The 23,039-nt window shown below is 49.3% G+C and overlaps 1 protein-coding gene across 2 annotated transcripts; it reads left to right on the top strand.

The window, feature by feature from the left end:
* Positions 1–6,794: 6,794 nt before the first annotated feature.
* Positions 6,795–23,029, top strand: Rfc2 (replication factor C subunit 2). 2 transcript variants are annotated; one of them, XM_041648509.1, is made up of 11 exons: positions 6,795–6,935; positions 11,019–11,088; positions 11,909–11,950; positions 12,333–12,439; positions 14,263–14,364; positions 14,502–14,602; positions 16,747–16,904; positions 17,423–17,488; positions 18,528–18,608; positions 19,920–20,033; positions 22,199–23,029. In XM_041648509.1, the coding sequence occupies exons 1-11, from the start codon at positions 6,829–6,831 to the stop codon at positions 22,307–22,309; spliced, it is 1,059 nt and encodes a 352-aa protein (XP_041504443.1). In that variant the 5' UTR covers positions 6,795–6,828; the 3' UTR covers positions 22,310–23,029. The 2 variants fall into 2 exon arrangements, with proteins under 2 accessions (XP_041504443.1, XP_041504444.1); XM_041648510.1 differs by lacking the exon at positions 14,263–14,364.
* The last annotated feature ends 10 nt before the right edge of the window (positions 23,030–23,039 follow it).

Below are 23,039 nucleotides of genomic sequence, written 5' to 3'. Positions count from 1 at the left end.
GACCCTAGTTCAGTCTCAGACCCTGACTGTCTGTAACTCTGGCAGGATAGGATTTCCTCTTCTGGCATCCGAGGGCACACCCCCACCGCACAGGTGCACGGCCCTCGTCAGACCACATGCAGACAAAGACATAAAAATAAATCTTAAAAGGGGTGCTACACACTTGTAATCCCAGCACGTGTGAGCAATAGGCAAAAGGATCCAAAGTTCAAGGCTATCCTAAATTACAGAGCGACTTTGAAGGCAGTCTGGAATTTTAGGCAAATGGTCTCCCCTTGAGCCACACCCCAGCCCCTCGCTGGGGGATTCTAGGCAGGCTCTGTAGCTCACAGCCGCTCTCCTCCTCCCTCTGTGACTTTGTTTTTGGGAAGACATGGAGATCTTTTCCTGTCAGTACAAGTAGACAGACGAGTTCCAGTTTTTAGTGACTACGTGTTATGGATATCTCATTTCTCTACTGATAGATGCTTATTTCATTTTCTTTTCCTCAGGAGGAAAGTCAACAGACTGAAAACAAAAGTGAAGACACTCAGGGCTCAATGATCAGCCTGCGCAGCACAGGGGCCAACAGACCACCCACAGCTGAGGTCTTAAAGGTCACCCCACATCCTGGGACATAAAATCTGTCCTCTGCCCATCTGGGAAAGTTCTCTCCTTGTTTTCTTATTATTAAAAGAGGAAGCAAGAAGGAAAAGCAGGAGTGGTGGCTCAGCCTTTAATCTCAGCACTCCAAAGACAGGGGCAGGGGAAGCTCTGTGAGTTCAAGTCCAGCCTGGTCTACACAGAGAGCCCAGGTCAGCCTGGTCTACACAGTGAGTCCAGGTCAGCCTGGTCTACACAGTGAGCCCGGGTCAGCCTGGTCTACACAGTGAGTCCAGGTCAGCCTGGTCTACACAGAGAGCCCAGGTCAGCCTGGTCTACACAGTGAGCCCAGGTCAGCCTGGTCTACACAGAGAGCCCAGGTCAGCCTGGTCTACACAGTGAACCCAGGTCAGCCTGGTCTACACAGTGAGCCCAGGTCAGCCTGGTCTACACACAGTCCAGGTTAGCCTGGTCTATATAGAGAGTCCAGGTCAGCCTAGTCTACATAGAGAGCCCTGGTCCACATAGAGAGATTCTGTCTCAAGAACAACAGAAAGCAAGGCAAGCAATTCAAAACTGTTAATGTTCAACTAAAGAGTTCAAATGAAAACCTTTGTGCTTACCAGAGGCGATTGGAGGAGGGCGTCTAGACAGGCAGAGGAGTTCTGTAAACATGCACAAGGCTGAGCTTGCTAACAATAGGGCAAGCCCACTTGGAAATCACCAGCTTCAACGCTCCAAAATGCCACCTTGGGGAAAAGGGCTTTTATTTTTTTCTTTTTCTGTGACATTGGTGGTTGAACCCAGGGCTTGTGACTAGAGCCCTGTTTCTCTGTGTCTCTCAGGCTGGCCTCCATCTCCCAAGAGTAAGGTGTGTGGTCTCCTGTCGGTTTTTGTTGTTTTACTGAGGCGGAGTCCCCTGTGCAGTCCCAGGCTGGCCTAGAATGTATCATCCTCCTGCCTCCTCAGTGTTAGGATGACAGGTTGCACCACCACGCCTAGCAAGGAAGGATCTTCAGTTTTCATTTTATTTTTCTGAATTTTTGGGATGGGGTCTCACTATGTATAACTCTGGCTGGCCTTGAAGTCACAAAGACCTGGCGCCTCTGCCCCGAGTGCTGTAACTAAAGGCCTGTGCCACCAAGAAAGTGTGCCAGGAGGTGGCGGTGCTACACACCAAACTCAGGTCCTCTGTCAGAGCAGGGAGAGCTGCCAACCACTGAGCCACTCTCCAGACCTGGAAAATACCTACTTGTTCAGTTTCTATTTATTTATTTAAAACTTAATTTGTAAAATAAAACTTAATTTGTATGTTATATACACACATGTGCGCAGGTCCACTCACCTAGGCAGGCTGTTGTGGAAGCCAGAGGCTGATGTGAAGATGTATTTCTCAGTTTCTCTCCACTTCATTTTTTTAATTAAAAAAAAAATTTATGGGGCTGGGCGGTGGTGGTGCACGCCTTTAATCCCAGGACTTGGGAGGCAGACGTAGGTGGATCTCTATGATTTCGAGGCCATCCTGGTCTACATAAGCTGACCCTCTTTTGAAAAAAGAAAAAAACTTACGAGAGGGGGGTGTGGTGGCTTTTCATTCCAGCATCAAGAGGCAGGACAATTGATCAATGTGAGTTCACAGCCAGCTGGAGCTACACAGTGAGCTCCTGGGCCCAAACTAAAAATTTATCATTATTGGGCTGAAGAGATGGCTCAGTGGTGAAGACAGTAGCTTTCCTTCCCGAGGACCTAAGGTCAGGTCCCAGCACCCACACTGGCCTGCTCACAACTGCCTGGAACTCTAGCTACAGGGTGTCCAATGCTGTGTTCCTGCCTCTGTGGACACCTGCACAGACATGTACATATAAATAAAAGTTCTTTATTTAATATGAGTGTGGGTGTGAAGGCGTAAGTCACAAACAATGCCACACCAATTTGGGGTTATGATTATTAGGGTGGTATTTATTTAAAGGGGAAAAAACTTGCAGATCACTGTCCCAGGCAACAGCCCTCTACGCAACCAGGAAAGGAGTCTAGTCGCAGGCGGAGCAGGAAGTGAAGAGAGAGAGGAGAGGGAAGTGGCCGCTTTTTTAAAGGGAGAGAAACCACGCCCCAATAGGCTGGTACCTCAGCGGTGATAGGCTGGAGGAGTGGGAGGACCTCCCGCAACACCTCCCCTTTTTGTTTAAATAAGAGAGTTCTAAACCTACTATGAAATTATATACAATAAGTACAAATATCCTATTCTAACTAGCTTAGGTCTTGTATAATAAATAACTTGGCCAAGTCATGAGAGAAAGTAACTACATTTATATAGTCTTCAACCCCATCAAAGATCTGAGAAGGGAAATAATGTTACCTGGGTAATTAGGAAGTTCAGTAAAACAACTTCCAAAACATGCAACAAATCACAGAGACAACTGGCTACCTGGGCAATCACCCAAAATCACGTTAGCAGCGTTGAAGCAACCAACATTGGCTAAGGCCTAACATAACTGACACACCATTTTCAAAGGCAAGCAACTTTTCAAAACTATCTTACCCTGTCTTGGCAGGATATGACAGCCCTGTTTTATCCATTGATGCACGCTCTGTATCTCTGTCAGTGGTTGAGGTATGGGCATTTCTTTGCCCCAAGGCCAGTTCTGCCAAAAAGAAGGCTCCAGGTGGAGTGTCTTTGGTGCTCAACATTCTCTCGGGAATAGAGTGGTGTTGCCAGGAGCAATTGTGTCTCACTACCACAAAACTCTGAGTTAGATTAAAGGCCATTTTCTACAGCTCTTTGAAGAAGTTGAAGATTATCTATCTATACTGAGTATAATCTCTATATATCAAAAGAACCTGATTAGTCTATTATAAATGACAAACTTAGATGACTATTAGTCTATATAATTCTCAATATCTATCTAACTTAAAGACTAAGACAATAAACGACTGTGAAACAAATGAGGACAATGACCTCCAAATATAAACAATGTACAAATATACATTGCAGTAGGTAAATACATATCAATACACAAATATTATATAAGTATCTTAATCAGAGGTAGAAATGTACACTGCAATATGGTAAATATATACAATATATATATATATATATCAATACAATATATGTCAATACATAAAAAATGTTTTAAACAGAGGTAGAAACATGCATGCGTACAATAGTCAATATAATTTAACTTTGTATCAATATACAAGAATCTATACCAATATATTTGTCTAAAGACAGTAACTCACAATTACAAATCTATTATCCCATCATGGGTGTGTGTTTACAAGGGTCTGGTTACCCACAGAGACAGAGGAACTAGTTCCAGGCAGTTGTTTTTGTTGTTTTTCAAGACAGGGTTTCTCTATGTATCCTTGGCTGTCCTGGAACTCGCTCTGTAGACCAGGCTGGTCCCACAGAGATCCGCCTGCCTCTACTTCCCAAGTCCTGGGATTAAATGTGTGCCAGCACTTCCCGGCTCTTTTTTTCTTTTAAATGATTTATTTATTTTTACTTTATGTACATTGGTGTTCAGTCTGCATGTATGTAGGTGTAAGGGTGTCGAATCCCCTGGAGCTGGAGCTACACGCAGTTGTTGAACCCGGGTCCTTTGGAAGAGCAACCAGTGCTTTTAACCACTGAGCCATCTCTCCAGCCATAAGCAATATATATTCTTAAGCACTGATCCATCTCTGTATGTAGCACAAATTCTAATTATTCTTAATAAATAATTAAGTCAGCTGTCAGGGGCTGAAAGCTGAAGGATCAGAGAAGCAGAGTCACCAGCCACTAGAGTTCTTACCTCTACCAATGCTCAGACCAAAGGGGCGATCCTGTCCTCAGACTGCACGCTGCTTAGACTATCCTAAGCTCCTGTCTCCTCCTGCCTTATATTCCTCTCTCCGCCCAGTCATCACTCCTGTCTCTATCTCCTTAGTGCTGGGATTAAAGGCATGGGATCCCATGTGCTGGGACCACCTTTGTGTGAGCTCTGTTTCTCTTTTAGACTGGACCAATTTTGCATAGCCCAGGGTGGCCTTGAACTCACAGAGATCCATCTGCCTCTGTCTCCCGAGTGCTGGGGTTAAAGGTGTGTGCTACCACTGCCTGGCCTCAAGTGCCTTAGCTCATACTCTGATCTTTAGGCAAGCTTTATATGTTAAACAGAAACAAAACATCGCTACATCTGTAGCTCCTCCACCTTATGTTTTACTTTGTTTGTCTGAGATGATGTCTCACTGTGCCACCTTGATTGGCTCTGAGCCTGCTACATGGATGAGGCTGACTCTGAGATCACAGAGTTCTACCCTCCCTTGCCACACCTGCCATCCACCTTACTCTTTTGAGAGAGGGTTTCTCACCGAACCTGGAGCTCACAAGTTCAGTCACACTGGCTGGCCAAGGAGCCTCATGAATCCTCCTGTCTCTGTCTCCTCAGCATTGGGGTTATTGATGTGTACCACTGTGCTTGGCCTTTACCTGGGATGTGGAAAATCCTAACTCAGGTCTGTGGCTGCGTTGTAAGCACTTGACCCACTGAGCTGTCTTCCAAGACCTTCAGTTTTTAATTTTTTGCTTTTTTGAGACAAGGTTTCTCTGTATAACAATCCTGGCTGTCCTAGAACTTGCTTCATAGACCAGGCTGGCCTCGAACTCACAGAGGCCCGCCTACGTCTGCCTCCCGAGTGCTGGGAGTAAAGGCATGCGCCACCACGGCCCAGCATAATTTTTCATTTTTAAAAAAATATTTATTTATTTATTATATATACAATAGTCTGTGTACATGTATGCCTGCAGGCCAGAAGAGGGCACCAGACCTCATTACAGATGGATGTGAACCACCATGTGGTTGCTGGGAATTGAACTCAGGACCTTTGGAAGAGCAGGCAATGCTCTTAACCTCTGAGCCATCTCTCCAGCCCCCAATTTTTCATTTTTTAAGTTTACTTAGTGACACTGTGGCTTGAACCTAGAGCTTTGTGTGTACAGAGACAAGCACTCTGTAGCTTGAGCCCTAAGCCCTTCTGTTGTTGAGACATCTTATTTTGTGCCAGACTGGCCTGGCACTCGCCATCTAAATCATTCTGTCCTCTCTGCACCCGTCCGCACTGCAGCCTTCTGAGTGAAGAATTCCAGGTGTGGGCCATCACGCCAGCCTCAGGCCTCTACGTGACTTTTATTTTGAAGCAGGGTTTTATGCACTGCATTGACGATGCCAGTGCCGAGGCACAGGTCTTTAATCTCAGCAATGAGGAGGCTGACGCAGGAGGACGGCTGAGAGTTCGAGGTCAGCCTGGACCACAGAGCAGACTTTTCTCAGAAACCAAATAAATAAATAGGTGAATAAATAAAATATGTAATCTCGGCCCTGAGGAGGCCAGTCAAGGCCAGTCTGAACTATAAGACAAGAGCCTGTCTAGAAAAAGCAAGAGAAATAAAATACAGGCAATCCCATTCCCCCAAGAGAGGCAGTGCTAAAGAGATGCCTGGCAGGCTGTTAAAGGTTCTAGAGGCTCAATGCTGCAGGGGTGGCGCACGCCTTTAATCCCAGTACTCAGGAGACAGAGGCAGACGGGGCTCTGAGAGTCGGAGGCCAACCGGAGTACACAGGAAAACCGTGTATCAACAAAACAAAACAAAAAGAGAACTAGAGATTCTTGCAGAGGACCTGGATTTGATTCCCAGGACCTACATGACAACTCAAAAGAGTCCAACTCCAGCTCCAGCGGACCCAACACCCTCCTCTGTACCCATACAAGGCATGCATGTGCTGCATATATGTGCATGCAAGCAAAACACTCGCATGTCTGAAATAATACTTTAAAAAGTAATCCTTCCACCAGGAAAGCTGAGGCAGGAGGATGGCCGCTAATCAGAGGTCAGGCTGGGCTGCTGAGCGATAATATTCAGTCTCAAGAAACCAAATAAGTGAAAATAAAACGAAACAAAATGAAGTAGAATACAATTAAATAAAATATGATAAGATGACACAAACGTCCTTTCCTAGAGACGTTCTCCTTGATCTCACCCTTCTCTCCTTCCTCGCCCCTCAAACGCGGTCTCCTGCAACCACAGCGGCCTCTAGCGGTCAGTGCGTGGCTACTGGCTACGCTGCACTCTTTGCGCAGGCGCGGAAAGAGACCGCCTCCCACGCCCACTTCCGCTCCCCTCCCAGTGTTGCCCGGAAACCGGGGCCGAGACTTCCGTGAAAACGTCACGGGGCGGAGCCTCGGGTGGCGGGAAGAGCCGGCGTAGGAATGGAGGTGCAAGAGAGCTGTTGTGGCGCGGCCGAGAGTGGGGCGCCGGAGCCCTCGGCTGTCCCCAGCAAGACCGCGGGCGGCGCCGGCCACTACGAACTGCCGTGGTGAGCGCGCGGCCGTAGTAACGCGCGCGGAGAGGTGATGGCGAGTGAGGGCGGGCCGAGCTCCCGGGACCCGGCTGCAGGCTGTGTTTTTTGGGGGGGGGGAGCACCGAAGCTGCGACCCCGGGAGTTCAGATTTTCTTTTTCTTTCTCTTTTTGAAACTGGATTTTTTTTTCTCTTTTTTTCCCTTGCGTCAGGGTCTTGTGTGACTCAGGCTGGGCTCTAACCTACTGCGTAGCACGGGATGATTTTGAATTGCTGCTCTTTCTGCCCCCGTGGGATGACAGGCGTGCTGGGGATGGAACACAGGATCTCGTGGATGCTAAGCATGCACTCGGTCCCATTCTCAGCCCTGAGTTCCGCTGGGCAGCCCAAGCTGTTCTTGAACTTTCAGCAGTCCTCCTGCCTCAGTTTCCCAAGTGCTGGAATGACAGATGTGAGCTACCAGGCAAATGCAGAGGTTTTTAATTTATTGAAATTGAGGGATGTATGACTCAGAGCTCACCTAAGTGGTGATGCTTGGACTGACTAATAGTGCATCGTGTGTTTTTTTATTGTTTGTTTAAAATATCACCTAAAAAAATACCAACTCCACCTTATTTTTTTTAAGATAGGTCTCACTACCCTAAGCTAGTTTTGAACTTCGTACATAAGAATGACCTTAAATTCTGAACCGACCATCTCTTCCACCTAAGTGCCAACCAAGGCTGTAGGTGTTGTGCCACCACCACTCCCAGTTTTTTGAGTTCGTTGTTTTTTTCTTGGATGAAAATTGATTGCAGACATTTGTACAAAAGCACATACTGTTATGGCACCACTGGCACTTGCTTTCCTTTATCAAATGTAGGGTCTCTGGCACCAGACAGCAGAGTGATCCCTTAGCTCTCTGAAGTATCTGGACTATGTAGTGGTTCTTCACCTTCCCAATGCTGCGGCCTTTGAATACAGTTCCTCATGCTGTGGTGACCCCCCCATCATAACATTATTTTCATTGCTACTTCATAACTGTAATTTTGCTACTGTTCCGAATTGTAATGTAAATATCTGTTTTCCAATGGTCTTAGGTGGCCCCTGTGAAAGGGTCGCTTGACAGTCCCCAAGAGGTCATGACCTACAGGTTGAAAACCATTGATCTAGAATAATACTAGGGAAAATATTACAAAAGCTGGAAATGTGGCTCGGTGGCAGAATTCTTGCCTGGCATTCTCAGGGCCTAGAGTTCTATCTCCAGCACTCAAAAGAAAAAGGAAAAAAGGCGCATATTGCATGTAATTTAGCATTGTCCGGTTGCCACAGTAATAAGTAAAAGGGAAATCAGTGTCCAAATGGAGTAGCATACATCTGTTAGGTCACTGTCAGTTACACAGTGAATATGAGGCCAGCCTGGGCTACAGGATAGTCCTTGTCTCCAAAAACAAGTCCTGATGAGATGGCTCATGATGAGGGTGCTTATAGCCAAGGCTGACAACCTGAGTTTAGTCCCTGGACTCTACAGGTTGGAAGGAGAGAACTGACTCCCAAGTTGCTCTCTGACCCCGACACCTGTGCTATTGCACACACAATTTAAACGTGTGTATGTGTGTGTGCTTAAAACAACAGAAAGCACTCCGGAGGCTGAAGTTGACGGATCTCTGAGTTCAAGGCCAGCCCGGTCTACAAAGGGAGTTCCAGTCTGGCAAGGACTACCTGGTGAAACCCTGTCTCTGAAAACAGAAACGAGATCAACAGAATATAATAAAGAGCACAGGAAACGTCGATGGTCAGATCATTGTAAATCTGCCATATCTGTGCTCAGAGCTGGAAGAGGTCATTTTCTCTCAGCATTGCTCGTTTATTTAAAAGGCAGAACTTAGCGGTCAGGAGGCTGTGATAGGAGGGTCATGAGTTTTAGGCCATCTGGAGATGTGGCCCAGTTGATAGGACGCTTATCTGCCATTCAGAAAACCCACATTTCCATCCCCAGCACCTCATAAACTGGATGTGGTGAAGCCTGTGATCCTAGGACTAGGGAGGATTACAGGGAAGATTATTTTATGTCTGTGGGCGTATGCAGTGCCCTCAGAGGTTGAGGAGAGGGAGTTAGAACCCTGGGAACTGAAGTCACAGATGATTGTGAGTTGCATGTGGGTGCTAGGAATTGAACCTGGGTCCTCTGGAAGAGCAGCTGGTGCTTTAACCACTAAGCCATTTCTCCAGCTCCAAAGGAAAAATATTTTAATGAGGTGTTCAAGTGCCATTTCAGAATGGCTTAAGAACTGTTCACACATGGCCAGGCTGCGGTGGCACATGCCTTTAATCCCAGTACTCCGGAGGCAGAAGCAGGTGGATCTCTGAGTTCGAGGCCAGCCTGGTCTACAGAGTGAGTTCCAGGACAGCCAAGGCTACACAGAGAAACCCTATCTCGGGGGTGGGAGGGTGGGGGGAGAGGGGCCAACTGTCCACTGAGACTTCCCAGTCACGGCCCTAAACCACCAGTTGCTGCTTGAGGGCGGCAAGAGTAGGCCAGCTGGAACGATAGCAAACCAAGGGTCAGCGCAGTCTGCCCGGCACAGCAGAGACCTGGGGATGCAGCACTTACATCATTGCTGTGACGGAAGTGGGTGTGCGTGGGTCCATCGCTGTGCACTCGGCAGTGTCTGCAAGTGGTGTGCAGCAGAGCTGGCTAGACGGAAACCACAGCTTACCGTGAGGTTCCTCTGCTGTGGGGTGGACAGGCGAGGAGCCAGTTCATATCAGAGGGTCTCTTGCTATCTTTGTTTTGTTTAAAGCTTTTTCTTTTCATTTCTTTATTGAGAGGATGGGGGGGGCGGGTCTTGCACCTGCTATACCACCTGTGTGGAGGTCAGAGACCAACTTTTTTTTTTTTTTTTTTTGGTTTTTCGAGTCAGGGTTCTCTGTGGTTTTGGAGCCTGTCCTGGAACTAGCTCTTGTAGACCAGGCTGGTCTCGAACTCACAGAGATCCGCCTGCCTCGGCCTCCCGAGTGCTGGGATTAAAGGCGTGCGCCACCACCGCCCGGCCAGAGACCAACTTCTAAGATTCTCTTCTACCATGTGCGTCCCAGGGATTGAACTCAGGTGGTCAGACCCATCAGCAAGCACCTTTACCACTGAGCCATCTTGTTGGCTTCTTTTTTGGTCTTGTTTTGGGGGTTTTTGTTTTGTTTTGGTTTTTTGAGACAGGGTTTCTCTGTATATCCCTGGCTCTCCTGAACTCACAGAGGTGTACCACCATTGCCTGACTTCCCCCCTCCCCTTTGGGATTCATTTTATTTTTTGTGTGTGAGTGTTGTCTGTGTCTGTCTGGGCATTGTGTGTGTGCAGTACGTGAAGACGCCAGGAGAGGGCATTGCGTCCCTTATGATTACAGTTCCAGGAGGTTGTGAGCCACTGTGTGGATGCTAGAAGTCAAACTCAGGTCTTCTGTATCAGCAAGTGCCCCTAACCACTGAGTCATTTCTCTAGCACATTCTATTTAACTTATTGAAAGTCTCTCTCTGCTTCCACCCCCAACATACCTGGGATTTCAGGTATCTGCCACCATGCCTGGAAGGTTTTTTAATTTTTTGTTGTTGGTGTTTTGCCTGCCTGATATGTTTGTGCGAAGGTGTCAGGTCCCTGGAATTGGAATTACAGTTGTTAGCGGCTGTGTGGGTGCTGGGAATTGAACCTGGGTCCTCTGGAAGAGCACTCAGTGCTCTCATCCACTGAGCCGGCTCTCCAGCCCTTGGTTGTTTGTTTATTTCGTGCCTGTATGTGCCAGCAACAGTCCCACGGTGCACGTGGGCCTCACTTCTCTTCCTCCACCAGGTTCTGGGTCTTAAATTAAGGCTGACTAGCTTTCCTGTGACTACCTTTATACACTGAGCCATCTTGTTGGCTTCTTAGTTCTTCATTTTTGAGGCAGTTTGTGTATGTGGTAGAGGCTGGCCTGGATCTCGGGGGTCCTCCTGGCATGGCCTTCCTGGGTTGGCATGACAGGTAACACGGTCCCACCCTGCCAGAATTTTCAGGGTTGCCCTTTCCTGTCCGATCCTCTAGTTACTGAGAGGATAACCATGACAATATTTGCTTTTTCCTAAAACAGGGTTGAAAAATACAGACCAATAAAGCTGAATGAAATAGTCGGCAATGAAGACACAGTGAGCAGGCTGGAGGTAAGGACTCTAACCGCTTCCAGCATCACGTGTGGATCTGACTAGCTAGTGGTGACTGGATAAAGATGGCCGAGACGGGGAAGGAGGGTGACATCACCTATTTCTTGCTGGGGTGACAAAGTACATGGTGAGCAGAACTTACATCAAGAGGGAGGATGCCACCCTGTGAGCCTGATGAAGGATGACAGACAGCTTGTTAGCCTTTGTAGGCACCTTATCTGCTGAGCCAGTGTGCTTTCTTGCATTGTTGTTGGTTTGGGGTTTTGTTACTGTCTTTTGTGTGATTTTTTTTGAGCATACTACCCGTTATGTAGCCCTGACTGTCCTGAAACTTTCTCTGTAGACCAGGCTTGCTTCTAACTCACAGAGATCCGCCTGCCTCTGCCTCCCAAATGCTGGGATTAAACAAGTGTGCCACCACACCTGGCTATTTATTTGTCTTCAAGACAGAGCTTTGATATGTAGCTTAAGCTGGTTTAAACTTGCTCAACCTTGGACAGGCACCAAAGCTACACAGAAACCTTGTCTCAAACAAACCAAAAAAAAAAAAAAAATTGGGGGGGCTGGAGAGATGGCTAAGTGGTTAAGAGCATTGCCTGCTCTTCCAAAGGTCCTGAGTTCAATTCCCAGCAACCATATGGTGGCTCACAACCATATGTAAAGAGGTCTGGCGCCCTCTTCTGACCTTCAGGCATATACACAGACAGAATATTGTATACATAATAAATAAATAAATAATAAAAAAAATTTGCTCTGCCTTCCTGGTGCTGAGATCAGAGGCACGTAGCCACACTTAACTTAATGAACCTCTTTTACCTAGGTCTTTGCGAAAGAAGGCAATGTGCCCAATATCATCATCGCTGTGAGTACCTAGGCCTGGTCCCCTGGGCATCTTGCATGTCCACTCCCTCCTCAGGGAGGCCCACATGTCCCTGGTTGACTTGTTGGAGAATCAGGGGAGCAAGTGCCAACAGTGGGAATTGTGGGAGCAGCAAGATCTACCTGGGAACCCTTTAATTAATCAGTTAATTTTTATGTGTATGGGTGTTTTGCCTGCATCTGTGTTTATACACCATGGGTATGTCTGGTTCCCTGGGAGGTGGGAGTAGTGATAATATATCCTTTGGAACTGGAGTTACAGCCCGTTTGGGGCATTGGGAATGGAAGCCAGTGCTCTTAACTGCTGAGGCATCTCTCCAGCCTCTGGGTTTTCCCTGCATGAAGCAGAGAGCTCTCACCCACAGGGTCCCCCAGGAACCGGCAAAACGACCAGCATCCTCTGCTTGGCGAGAGCACTGCTGGGCCCGGCGCTGAAGGATGCAGTTCTGGAGCTCAATGCATCAAATGACAGGTACAGCGGGAGGGGAGGTGGAGGCCTGCTGTACCTGAGTCTAGAGGCTCCACTTGGTTCTAGCTCGTGCCTGGTGCTTGCTTCACTGGCTCCACGCTTAACGGGAATCATTCATTGCCTTGTCTGAGGAGCACCTGCAGGGTTCCTCGTTTTGATGAAAATGTTAAAAAAATACTTTTTAAAATTTGTTTTTATTGCTGCTTATTTATTGTGGGGAGGGGCATATGCCACGATGTACATGTGGAGGTCAGAGGACACCTTGCTGGAGCTGGTTCTCTCCTTCCACAAAGTGGATCCTAAGGATCAAACTCAGGTTGTGAGGGTTGGCGGTAAGAACCATCCCCCCCGCCGGGCGATGGTGGCGCACGCCTTTAATCCCAGCACTCGGGAGGCAGAGGCAGGCGGATCTCTGTGAGTTCGAGACCAGCCTGGTCTAAAAGAGCTAGTGCCAGGACAGGCTCCAAAGCCACAGAGAAACCCTGTCTCAAAAAACCAAAAAAAAAAAAACCATCCCCCCAACCCTGTCGTGTGTGTGTGTGTGTGTGTGTGTGTGTGTGTGTGTGTGCGCGCGCGCGCGTGTGCGGATCAGAGCATAACCATGTGGAATTTTTTTCCTTTTACCTTTATGTTGGTTCTGGGGATTGAACTCTGGTTGTCAGTCTTGCCTGGTATGCCAACAGGTGGCTTTACCCATTGTGCCATCTCACCAGCCCTGAAACCACTTTCAAATGTCAACTTCGGTCATGTTAATATGTTTGTGTTCTTGTGCAACAGCTTTCTGGCCCTGCGAAACTGAAACTGCCCTCATACGCCTCCCCATTTCCCTTCTGCAGCCCCGGCAGCCACAGCCCACCTTCTGGTCTGTGTATTTGACTATTAGCTCATGTTCCCAGGTTAGAATAAGGTCTTGTAGCCCTTGGGGCTACTCGGAGGATTTACAAGCCCCTTGTCAGCTTGGGGTGGTCTGTGGGAAATCCCAGCACGGGGAAGGGTAAGGCAGGTGGATTCTGAGTACCAAGTCTGCTCAGGTGCTATATAAAGAGCCTCTCTCAAAAAATAAAGTATGGGACTGGAGAGATTGCTCAGTAGTTAAGAACGTGTGGTGCATGCCTTTGATCCTAGCACTGGGGAGGCAGAGGCAGGAAAATCTCTGGTTTGAGGCCAGCCGGGTCTACAGAGCAAGTTGCAGGACAGCCAGGGTACACAGAGAAACCCTGACTTGAAACCAAACAAAGCAAAGGAACATGCTGCCCTCACCCAGAGTTTCCCTGCGCCCACATCAGTCAGTTCACAACTGCTCAGAACTCCAGCTCCAGGGCTTCTGACACCTGGTCTCTACAGGCACCCGCCTGCACATGCCCTGCATCTGCGCAGACATGTTAAAAAAATAAAATAGGACCAGAGATGGCTCAGTGGATAAATGCCCTCGCTGTGCCAGCTTGAAAGCACTGGTTCTGCCCATATAACTCAAAGTGAAGGCGAGAACTGGGTCTTTAAAGTTATCTTCTGGGGGGCTGGAGAGATGGCTCAGTGGTTAAGAGCACTGCCTGCTCTTCCAAAGGTTCTGAGTTCAATTCCCAGCAACCATGTGGTGGCTTACATCCATCTGTAATGAGGTCTGGTGCCCTCTTCTGGCCTGCAGACATACACACAGACAGAATATTGTATACATAATAAATAAATAAATATTTAAAAAAAAAAATAAAGTTGTCTTCTGACCGTATGCGTGCGCATGTGCACACACACACACACACACACACAAACCCCTCCCCATGATAATAAAAAGTTCCTCCATTTGTGACACATGCCTTCCTGTTTTTCAGGGGAATTGATGTGGTGAGGAATAAAATCAAAATGTTCGCCCAGCAGAAGGTCACCCTTCCCAAGGGCCGACACAAGATCATCATTTTGGATGAAGCAGACAGGTGCGGGCTGGAGGTGGGGGTCCCCAAGTAACTCAGGCTGGCCTCAGTTTTCCAGTCCTGCTTCTGCCTCCCGAACAACAGGGATTGTGGGCTATGTTCCAGACCTGGCACCCACTGCCCTCTTATTCTTGCCTCAGCATGACAGACGGTGCTCAGCAGGCCCTCAGGAGGACCATGGAAATCTACTCCAAGACGACCCGCTTCGCTCTGGCTTGTAATGCTTCAGACAAAATCATAGGTGAGCACGCCACCTGGGTCATTATCCAGTGAGGCGTCTTTTTTTTTTTTTTTAAGATTATTTATTTTGCGAGGTGGTGATGACACACGCCTTTAATCCCAGCACTCAGGAGGCAGAGGCAGGCAGATCTCTGAGTTCGAGGCCAGCCTGCTCTACAGAGCCAGTGTCAGGATAGGCTCCAAAGCTACACAGAGAAATCCTGTCTCGAAGAAAAAAAAGATTTGTTTATGTATGTGAGTGTTCTGAGGCATCAGATCCCACTATAGATGGCTGTGAGCCACCATGTGGGTGCTGGGAATTGAACTCAGGACCTCTGGAAGAGCAGCCAGTGCTCTTAAGCTCTGAGCCATGTCTCCAGCCCGAGACTCCCTTTTTACTTATTTACTCTTTTTTGTTTGTTTGTTTGTTTTTTATTTTATTTATTTATTATGTATACAATATTCTGTCTGTGTGTATGCCTGCAGGCCGGAAGAGGGCACCAGACCTCTTTACAGATGGTTGTGAGCCACCATGTGGTTGCCGGGAATTGAACTCAGGACCTTTGGAAGAGCAGGCAATGCTCTTAACCACTGAGCCATCTCTCTAGCCCCCTGTTTGTTTGTTTGTTTGTTTGTTTTTAGAGACAGAGTTTTTCCTGCTTTACTTTTTATTCTGAGACCTGGTCTTCCCTTACCCGGACTGGCCTTGAACTCACTTTATAGCCCAGGAATGCCTTAAACCTACAGTTCTCCTGCCTCAGCATCCTGAGTTGTTGGGGTGACAGACCTGAGCCACTCAGCCCATCTGGTTGTTTCGTGTGCTGTAGCCCCTGGCATCAACTCTGCGTTAGGCTTTGTGGCTGCCCAGTATGGCCAGGCCTCCACCTCACCACAGTGCCTCCTTATGGGGCCCTTTGTCCTTTAGCCCAGCTACTGCCCACAGCACTGGTCTACCCTGTCAGGCTGGTGTTACATCTTCCCGTCACCATATTGTGTGTTCTCTCTGTCTCATTTCTATTTCGCTGATCCCCAGCAGTGGGGGCTTTTCTGTCCCACTTCCCCCTCCTGCACCCAAGTGTGTGTGTGTGTGGTCATACATAGGTTTGTTACCACACTCCTTTTCCACACCAGCTCACGACTGCCTAGGTGGGCGAATTGCTTAATGTGACAAGACCCCCCCCACACACACACCATTTATTTTAGATTTATTTATTTATTTATTTTGGTTTTTCGAGACAGGGTTTCTCTGTGGTTTTGGAGCCTGTCCTGGAACTAGCTCTTGTAGACCAGGCTGGTCTCGAACTCACAGAGATCCACCTGCCTCTGCCTCCCGAGTGCTGGGATTAAAGGCGTGCGCCACCACCGCCCAGCCCATATTTTAGAATTATTTTGTGTATGTGTGTGTGTGTACATGTTGGGGCCGTGTGTCTGTGTATAGATGTCAGAGAATAATTTGTAAAGTCAGTTATTATCTTTATGGGTCCCAGAATTGAACTCAGGTTGTCAGTCTTAGTGGCAAGCATCTTTATCCACTAAGCCATCTTGCTAGACCCCCTGTCCTTTTTTATTGTTGGTGTTTGTGTTTGTTGTGTTGTTTAGCCAGAGTCTCAAGTAGCACAGGCTAACTGTAAATTGACCAAGATTGACCTTAAACTCTTGATCCTCTTGTCCCTACCTCCCTATGTTATCCCAAGTGTTGGGGTTATAGGCAGACACCTTCGTCCCTTGTTCCCCTGCGGAGAGTCAAAGAGCTTGGGGTTCCCTTCCAGTCTGACCAAATTGATCTTTCCTCAAGGGCCCACCCATCACACTGTGACTCCAGAGACCCCTAACTCCTTGTGGGGAGGGGAGGCTTGTATGTGTGGTGGTGTCTGTCCTGAGGCCTACTTTTCTCCAGAAGCAGGACCTGGGTGTTGCTAACTCAGGTCTCTTTCCTTTTTTATTTTTTTCCAACAGTTAAAGGCAGGCGTTTTTGGGGGTAAGGAAACACACACACAGCACATGCACAGAGAAGACCCTCCGCAGAGCAGGGTGGCAGGACTGGGAAGGCCAACCATCCAGCCTCTTTGCTTCTTATCTGATAATTTGACACTTGGCTCTGGTCAGCTCTGTCCTGATAAGCAGCAGGCCTTGCCAGGGAGCGCTCACTGTGCTGTCTCTGTCCAGAACCCATCCAGTCACGCTGTGCAGTGCTCCGCTACACCAAGCTCACTGATGCTCAGGTCCTCACCAGGCTCATGAATGTCATCGAGAAGGAAAACGTGCCATACACAGATGATGGCCTGGAAGCCATTATCTTCACAGCCCAAGGGGACATGCGCCAGGTTGGTGGGTGACTGTTGCTGCCTGTCTTAGTTAGGGTTTCTATTGCTCTGCTGAAACACCATGACCAAAACAAGTTGGGGAGGAAAGGGTTTATTTGGCTTATATTTCCATATTGCTGTTCCTCACCGAAGGAAGTTAGGGCAGGAACTCGAGCAGTGTAGAGGCTGATGAAGAGTCCATAGAGGGGTGCTGCTTACTGGCTTGCTCCCCATGGCTTCTCAGCCTGCTTTCTTACAGCGCCCAGGACCACCAGCATGGGCTGGGCCCTCCCCATCAAACACTAGTTAAGAAAATGGTTTACAGCTGGATTTTATGAAGGATCGCAGTTGAGGGTCCCTCCTTTCAGATAACTCTAGTTTGTGTGTCAAGTTGGCGTAAGAACAGCCAGGACACTGCCCTTTCAAGCTGAGGTTGAGGAGTGAGTGTTGTACCAAGTCTGGGGGGTGGGCATTGGCTCTCTGAGAGGCAGGACCGGGAAAGACATATTGGCCCTTGACGCATCCCTTGTCCTCTCCAGGCACTGAACAACCTGCAGTCAACCTTCTCGGGATTCGGCTATATCAACAGCGAGAATGTGTTCAAGGTATTAGGGCTTGGGGCTGCTCTCCAACAGTGGGCCACATGGCCATGCTCATTCTTCCCACCACAGCTTTGTCACTCGTGCCCAAGGGACCAGTGGGAGGGTCTGGGGGGGGGGTCCACATGTGAGTGGTGCCAGATGGGCAGAGCCACGCTAGCCTTCAGCAGTCTTCCTTGATTCCCTCCCTCACCACCTCCCCACAGAGCTCCCCTGTGCTGTGGGCTGGGCTCTGGTTTCTCCTCCCCTCCCCTGTCTTCTGTCCCCCCTTTCCCCTCGCATTCCCTCCCACTCTCTTCTCCTCTTTTCTTGACCGAGCCTGTGGCCCAGGCTCTGTACCCAGGCTGGCCTTGAACCTCCACCTCCCACATCGGGAATTACAAGCATGCACCACCATCCCCAGCTTATTCATTTTAGAGACAGGTCTCAATATATAGCCCATACTGGCCTTGAATTGAGATCCTCTGGGGTGTTTTGGGTATTGTTTTGGTTTGATTTTTTTTTTTTTCTGAGACAGAGTTTGTTCCACCCCCACTAGGCTCTTCCTGAGTTCTAGGATACAGGCGTGTGTCACTGTGCACAGCACCCAGGACACAGGCGTGTGTCACTGTGCACAGCACCCAGGACACAGGCGTGTGTCACTGTGCACAGCACCCAGGATACAGGCGTGTGTCACTGTGCACAGCACCCAGGATACAGGCGTGTGTCACTGTGCACAGCACCTAGGACACAGGCGTGTGTCACTGTGCACAGCACCCAGGATACAGGCGTGTGTCACTGTGCCCAGCACCCAGGATACAGGCGTGTGTCACTATGCACAGCTCCATGCCATTAATACCACCCAGGAAGAGAGTCTTTGGGGCCTTTGCCTGCTTTGTGGTTCGTTCATTTCGGACATGAGAAATGTAACCATGGCATCAGGAGCTGCCATATTTGGGGGTGTCTGTGGAAGTGAGAAGAGTTCCGAAATCCCATTCCAGTTGTTGGAGAGTTGGTGCTGACTAGTCCGTGGGGCCTCATGCTGCCTCTCCTGGTGTTTGCTCAGGTCTGTGACGAGCCCCACCCCCTGCTGGTGAAGGAGATGATCCAGCACTGCGTGGATGCCAACATTGATGAGGCTTATAAGGTGGGCCCTTGTTCCTCCCCTGGCTTCCATGGTGCCACCAGGACTCCGCACCACTGCCCTTGACCCTTAAAATCACCCTCGGCTTCGGGTGGACTTTCTTACTTTGCTTGTCACTCAGAACCTGACAGAAGCGGCTCAGGAGCAGCAGGCTTTACTTGGATCTGCTTGGAGAGCCTGCAGCCCATCATGGCGGGAGGCATGGCAGCTTGTGGTGCTGAGGGCGTGGGGCTAACACACTTTACTTTTTTTTTTTTTTTAAATCTGCATGTCAGCTTCCAGTCCAGTTGACTAGGGGCAGGGCAGTGTTGGGCAGGGAAACAGGAACAGACAGAGGCTGGTTACTGAAGGAAGAACAAAGCTAATCCTAACACTACCAGAATCCACCCCAAGCTGCCAAAGCTCAGTGGACTCTTTAGACACAGCCCCAGACTGGGGGAAGAGGACAGGGAGGGAGGGAGGGAGACACAGGGCTAATGGAATCCTACCCTGCTTAGGTCGTCTGGTCCCATCATGTAGAGGCCTCTTCCTTACTGAGCCTGGGAGAGCCAGCAGTGAGGAATTCCACCTGGAAAGCTCTGGGTAGGGACATGATGTAGACAGGATGTCAGACCATCGTGCCCGTAGTTGAGGATAGGCACCTGCTGGGAAAGCGGGCTAACTTACCTGCGTGATCAGAGGGCTGGGTGACACAAGGCATCCATGGGGCCACCAGCACCTCCATAAGGTTCAGGTGTTCCTCAGAGCCTCATGGGTCACCCAGGCCAAGCTGATGGTGATGGGCTAGGGCCACTGTGGGACTAACTCCATCTCCCTTCCCTAGTCACGGTGTTCAGAGCCTGTTTTGTCTTTCATTTAGATTCTTTTTTTTTTTTTACTTATTTATTTATTATGTATACAATGTTCTGTCTGTGTGTATGTCCGCAGGCCAGAAGAGGGGCACCAGACCTCATTCCAGATGGTTGTGAGCCACCATGTGGTTGCTGGGAATTGAACTCAGGACCTTTGGAAGAGAAGGCAATGCTCTTAACCACTGAGCCATCTCTCCAGCCCCCTAGATTCTTTTTTTATTTATTTATTTATTTATTAAAGATTTCTGTCTCTTCCCCGCCACCGCCTCCCATTTCCCTCCCCCTCCCCCAATTAAGTCCCCCCCACTCAGCCCGAAAAGCAATCAGGGTTCCCTGTCCTGTGTTTTTAGATAAGTGCCACATACCAAAGCTAAACCAAAACCAGGTGAACGATCTAAATAGACCTGTTAGTCGCGAAGAACTAGAAATCGTTATCAAAAAATCTACCTTCCATTTCATTTAGATTCTTGCTCACCTGTGGCACCTGGGCTATTCACCAGAGGACGTCATCGGGAACATTTTCCGAGTGTGTAAAACCTTTCCAATGGCCGAATACTTGAAACTGGAATTCATCAAGGTTAGTCAGAGCTCAGGAATACCTTGTGCGCTTTTGCCACCTTTTGAGTCTAGTGGCTTCTTGCTTTATTTTTAGACAAGGCCTTACAGTGTAGCACGAGCTGGGGCTACAGGCGTGCGCTACCACACTACCGTGCATTGGCCTCTTCAGTGCATAGTGCCCTCCAGCTCTGCTGTAGCGTGCCCATTGCCTGGCTCTTATCACTGAGCAGCATTCTGCTGTGTGGCTGTGTCGTGGTCACTTGTTCTCTAGGAAAGGCATTTGTAACTAAAATGTGCATGCTGGCACGCACGAGTTAGCATGGCTGCCAGGTTCTTGTTCTACATGGTTGGGTTCCCAGGTGTGAGACCACCAGCTCAAACAAGTGTACATTTAACCTTGGTTAATGAATTTGACTAGAGCCGGGCAGTGGTGATGCACGCCTTGAATCCCAGCACTTGGGAGGCAGAGGCAGGTGGATCTCTGAGTTCGAGGCCAGCCTGGTCTACAAAGCAAGTTTCAGGGCTACACAGAGAAACTCTGTCTTGAAAAACAAAACAACAAAAAAGAATTTGACAGGGGGTGGCTCAGTTGGGAGAGTGCATACCTCAAGTGTGCAGAGCCCTGGGTTGGTCTTCAGCCCTGCATAAGATGTGTGCTGCTAGGTGTGGTGGTGCTCCCCTCAGTGCTCCACAGTGAGACTCGGTGTGGTGTGCTCACCCTCAGTGCTCCACAGTGAGACTAGGTATGGTGTACTCCCCTCAGTGCTCCACAGTGAGACTAGGTATGGTGGTGCTCCCCTCAGTGCTCCGCAGTGAGACTAGGTGTGGTGTGCTCCCCTCAGTGCTCCACAGTGAGACTAGGTGTGGTGTGCTCACCCTCAGTGCTCCACAGTGAGACTAGGTGTGGTGTGCTCCCCTCAGTGCTCCGCAGTGAGACTAGGTGTGGTGTGCTCACCCTCAGTGCTCCACAGTGAGACTAGGTGTGGTGTGCTCACCCTCAGTGCTCCGCAGTGAGACTAGGTGTGGTGTGCTCACCCTCAGTGCTCCGCAGTGAGACTAGGTGTGGTGTGCTCACCCTCAGTGCTCCGCAGTGAGACTAGGTGTGGTGTGCTCACCCTCAGTGCTCCGCAGTGAGACTAGGTGTGGTGTGCTCACCCTCAGTGCTCCACAGTGAGACTAGGTGTGGTGTGCTCACCCTCAGTGCTCCACAGTGAGACTAGGTGTGGTGTGCTCACCCTCAGTGCTCCACAGTGAGACTAGGTGTGGTGTGCTCACCCTCAGTGCTCCGCAGTGAGACTAGGTGTGGTGTGCTCACCCTCAGTGCTCCACAGTGAGACTAGGTATGGTGGTGCTCCCCTCAGTGCTCCGCAGTGAGACTAGGTGTGGTGTGCTCACCCTCAGTGCTCCACAGTGAGACTAGGTGTGGTGTGCTCACCCTCAGTGCTCCGCAGTGAGACTAGGTGTGGTGTGCTCACCCTCAGTGCTCTGCAGTGAGACTAGGTGTGGTGTGCTCACCCTCAGTGCTCCGCAGTGAGACTAGGTGTGGTGTGCTCACCCTCAGTGCTCCGCAGTGAGACTAGGTGTGGTGTGCTCACCCTCAGTGCTCCACAGTGAGACTAGGTGTGGTGTGCTCACCCTCAGTGCTCCACAGTGAGACTAGGTGTGGTGTGCTCACCCTCAGTGCTCCGCAGTGAGACTAGGTGTGGTGTGCTCACCCTCAGTGCTCCACAGTGAGACTAGGTATGGTGGTGCTCCCCTCAGTGCTCCGCAGTGAGACTAGGTGTGGTGTGCTCACCCTCAGTGCTCCACAGTGAGACTTTGTTTCAAAACAACAACAGCAAAAAAACTGGGTGTCCTTTTGTCTGCCTATAGTTTCATACCTTGGAGGTAGAGGCAAGAGACTCAGAAGCTCAGGGCTATCCTCAGCTATATAGGGGCTTTAAAACTGGCCTGGCCTATGTGAGACCCTAGCAGACTGGGGCTGTAGCTCAGTGCTGGAAGCCCTGGGTTTGCTCCCTTTGCCTGGAACACCCTTTTCCAGCATGAGCTAAACTTGAGGGAAGCCAGGTTCGGCCTCTTACTGTGATGCATTTTGAGGTCATTGGTTTTGAACCATCCACAGTTTAGATAGAAAGGAGCCCACACTCCTGGCTAACCCACTGGTTCCTTGAACTTGTGTTTCAGGAGATTGGATACACTCACATGAAAGTGGCGGAAGGTGTGAACTCCTTGCTGCAGATGGCTGGGCTCCTGGCCAGGCTGTGTCAGAAGACCATGGCTCCAGTGTCCAGTTGAGATGAAATGAGGAGGGTCCTTGCCACTGAGACACTGATGGTCCAGCTGTCCAGTCGTGGGAGATGTGCCCAAGACATAGTACATGCTCACTTCGTTTTTTGTTCTGGGAGAACAGGGTCTCTTGTAGCCCAGGCTGGCTTTGAACCCCTGCTGCTGTGCCTAACCTTGAACTGCTGACCCTCCTGCTTCTGCCTCCTGAGTGCTGGGGACGGCACCTGAGCACGCTGGCGGCTGTGTGACTGAGCTCAAGGGTTTCCACTTCTGCTCTTTTATCTGAATTCACCTGCAGGCCTGATATGGGGCGTGTCGGGAAGGTCCCCAACCTCCTCAGTCTCAGGATTTTGACCTGTAATGCTTAACTGCTTGAGGCCTTGAGGAAACCAGCGTCTTGCTTCGACCTGGTGTCCCCTGCTAGTAGAAACAGTGCCCGCGGCCAGCGACAGCGCAGCGGGTGAAGTGCTGGCCTGGCACCTGACCACCTGCATGCCATCTCCAGAGCCCACGAGAGGCAGAAGAGAGCTGACACCACAGAGACAGACGTTCTCTGTGCGCAGAGTGCAGTGGCGCACACCTTTAGTCCCAGTGCTTGGAGACAGGCAGGAGGATCTCTGCAAGCTCAAGAACTACATAGACTTGTCTCAATAAAAGATGTCATTTAGGCCCTGCATACATGCACACACAATAATAAGTAAAATTATAAAAATAAATTTAAGAAATGAAGCCAAGTACA

Source organism: Microtus oregoni, unplaced genomic scaffold (genome assembly GCF_018167655.1).
Source record: "Microtus oregoni isolate MIOR12 unplaced genomic scaffold, Mior012 000003F_ref0000135, whole genome shotgun sequence".
NCBI lineage: Eukaryota > Metazoa > Chordata > Mammalia > Rodentia > Cricetidae > Microtus > Microtus oregoni.
Note: the sequence above shows the minus strand (reverse complement) of the source record. Positions and strands in the feature narration are given on the sequence as shown.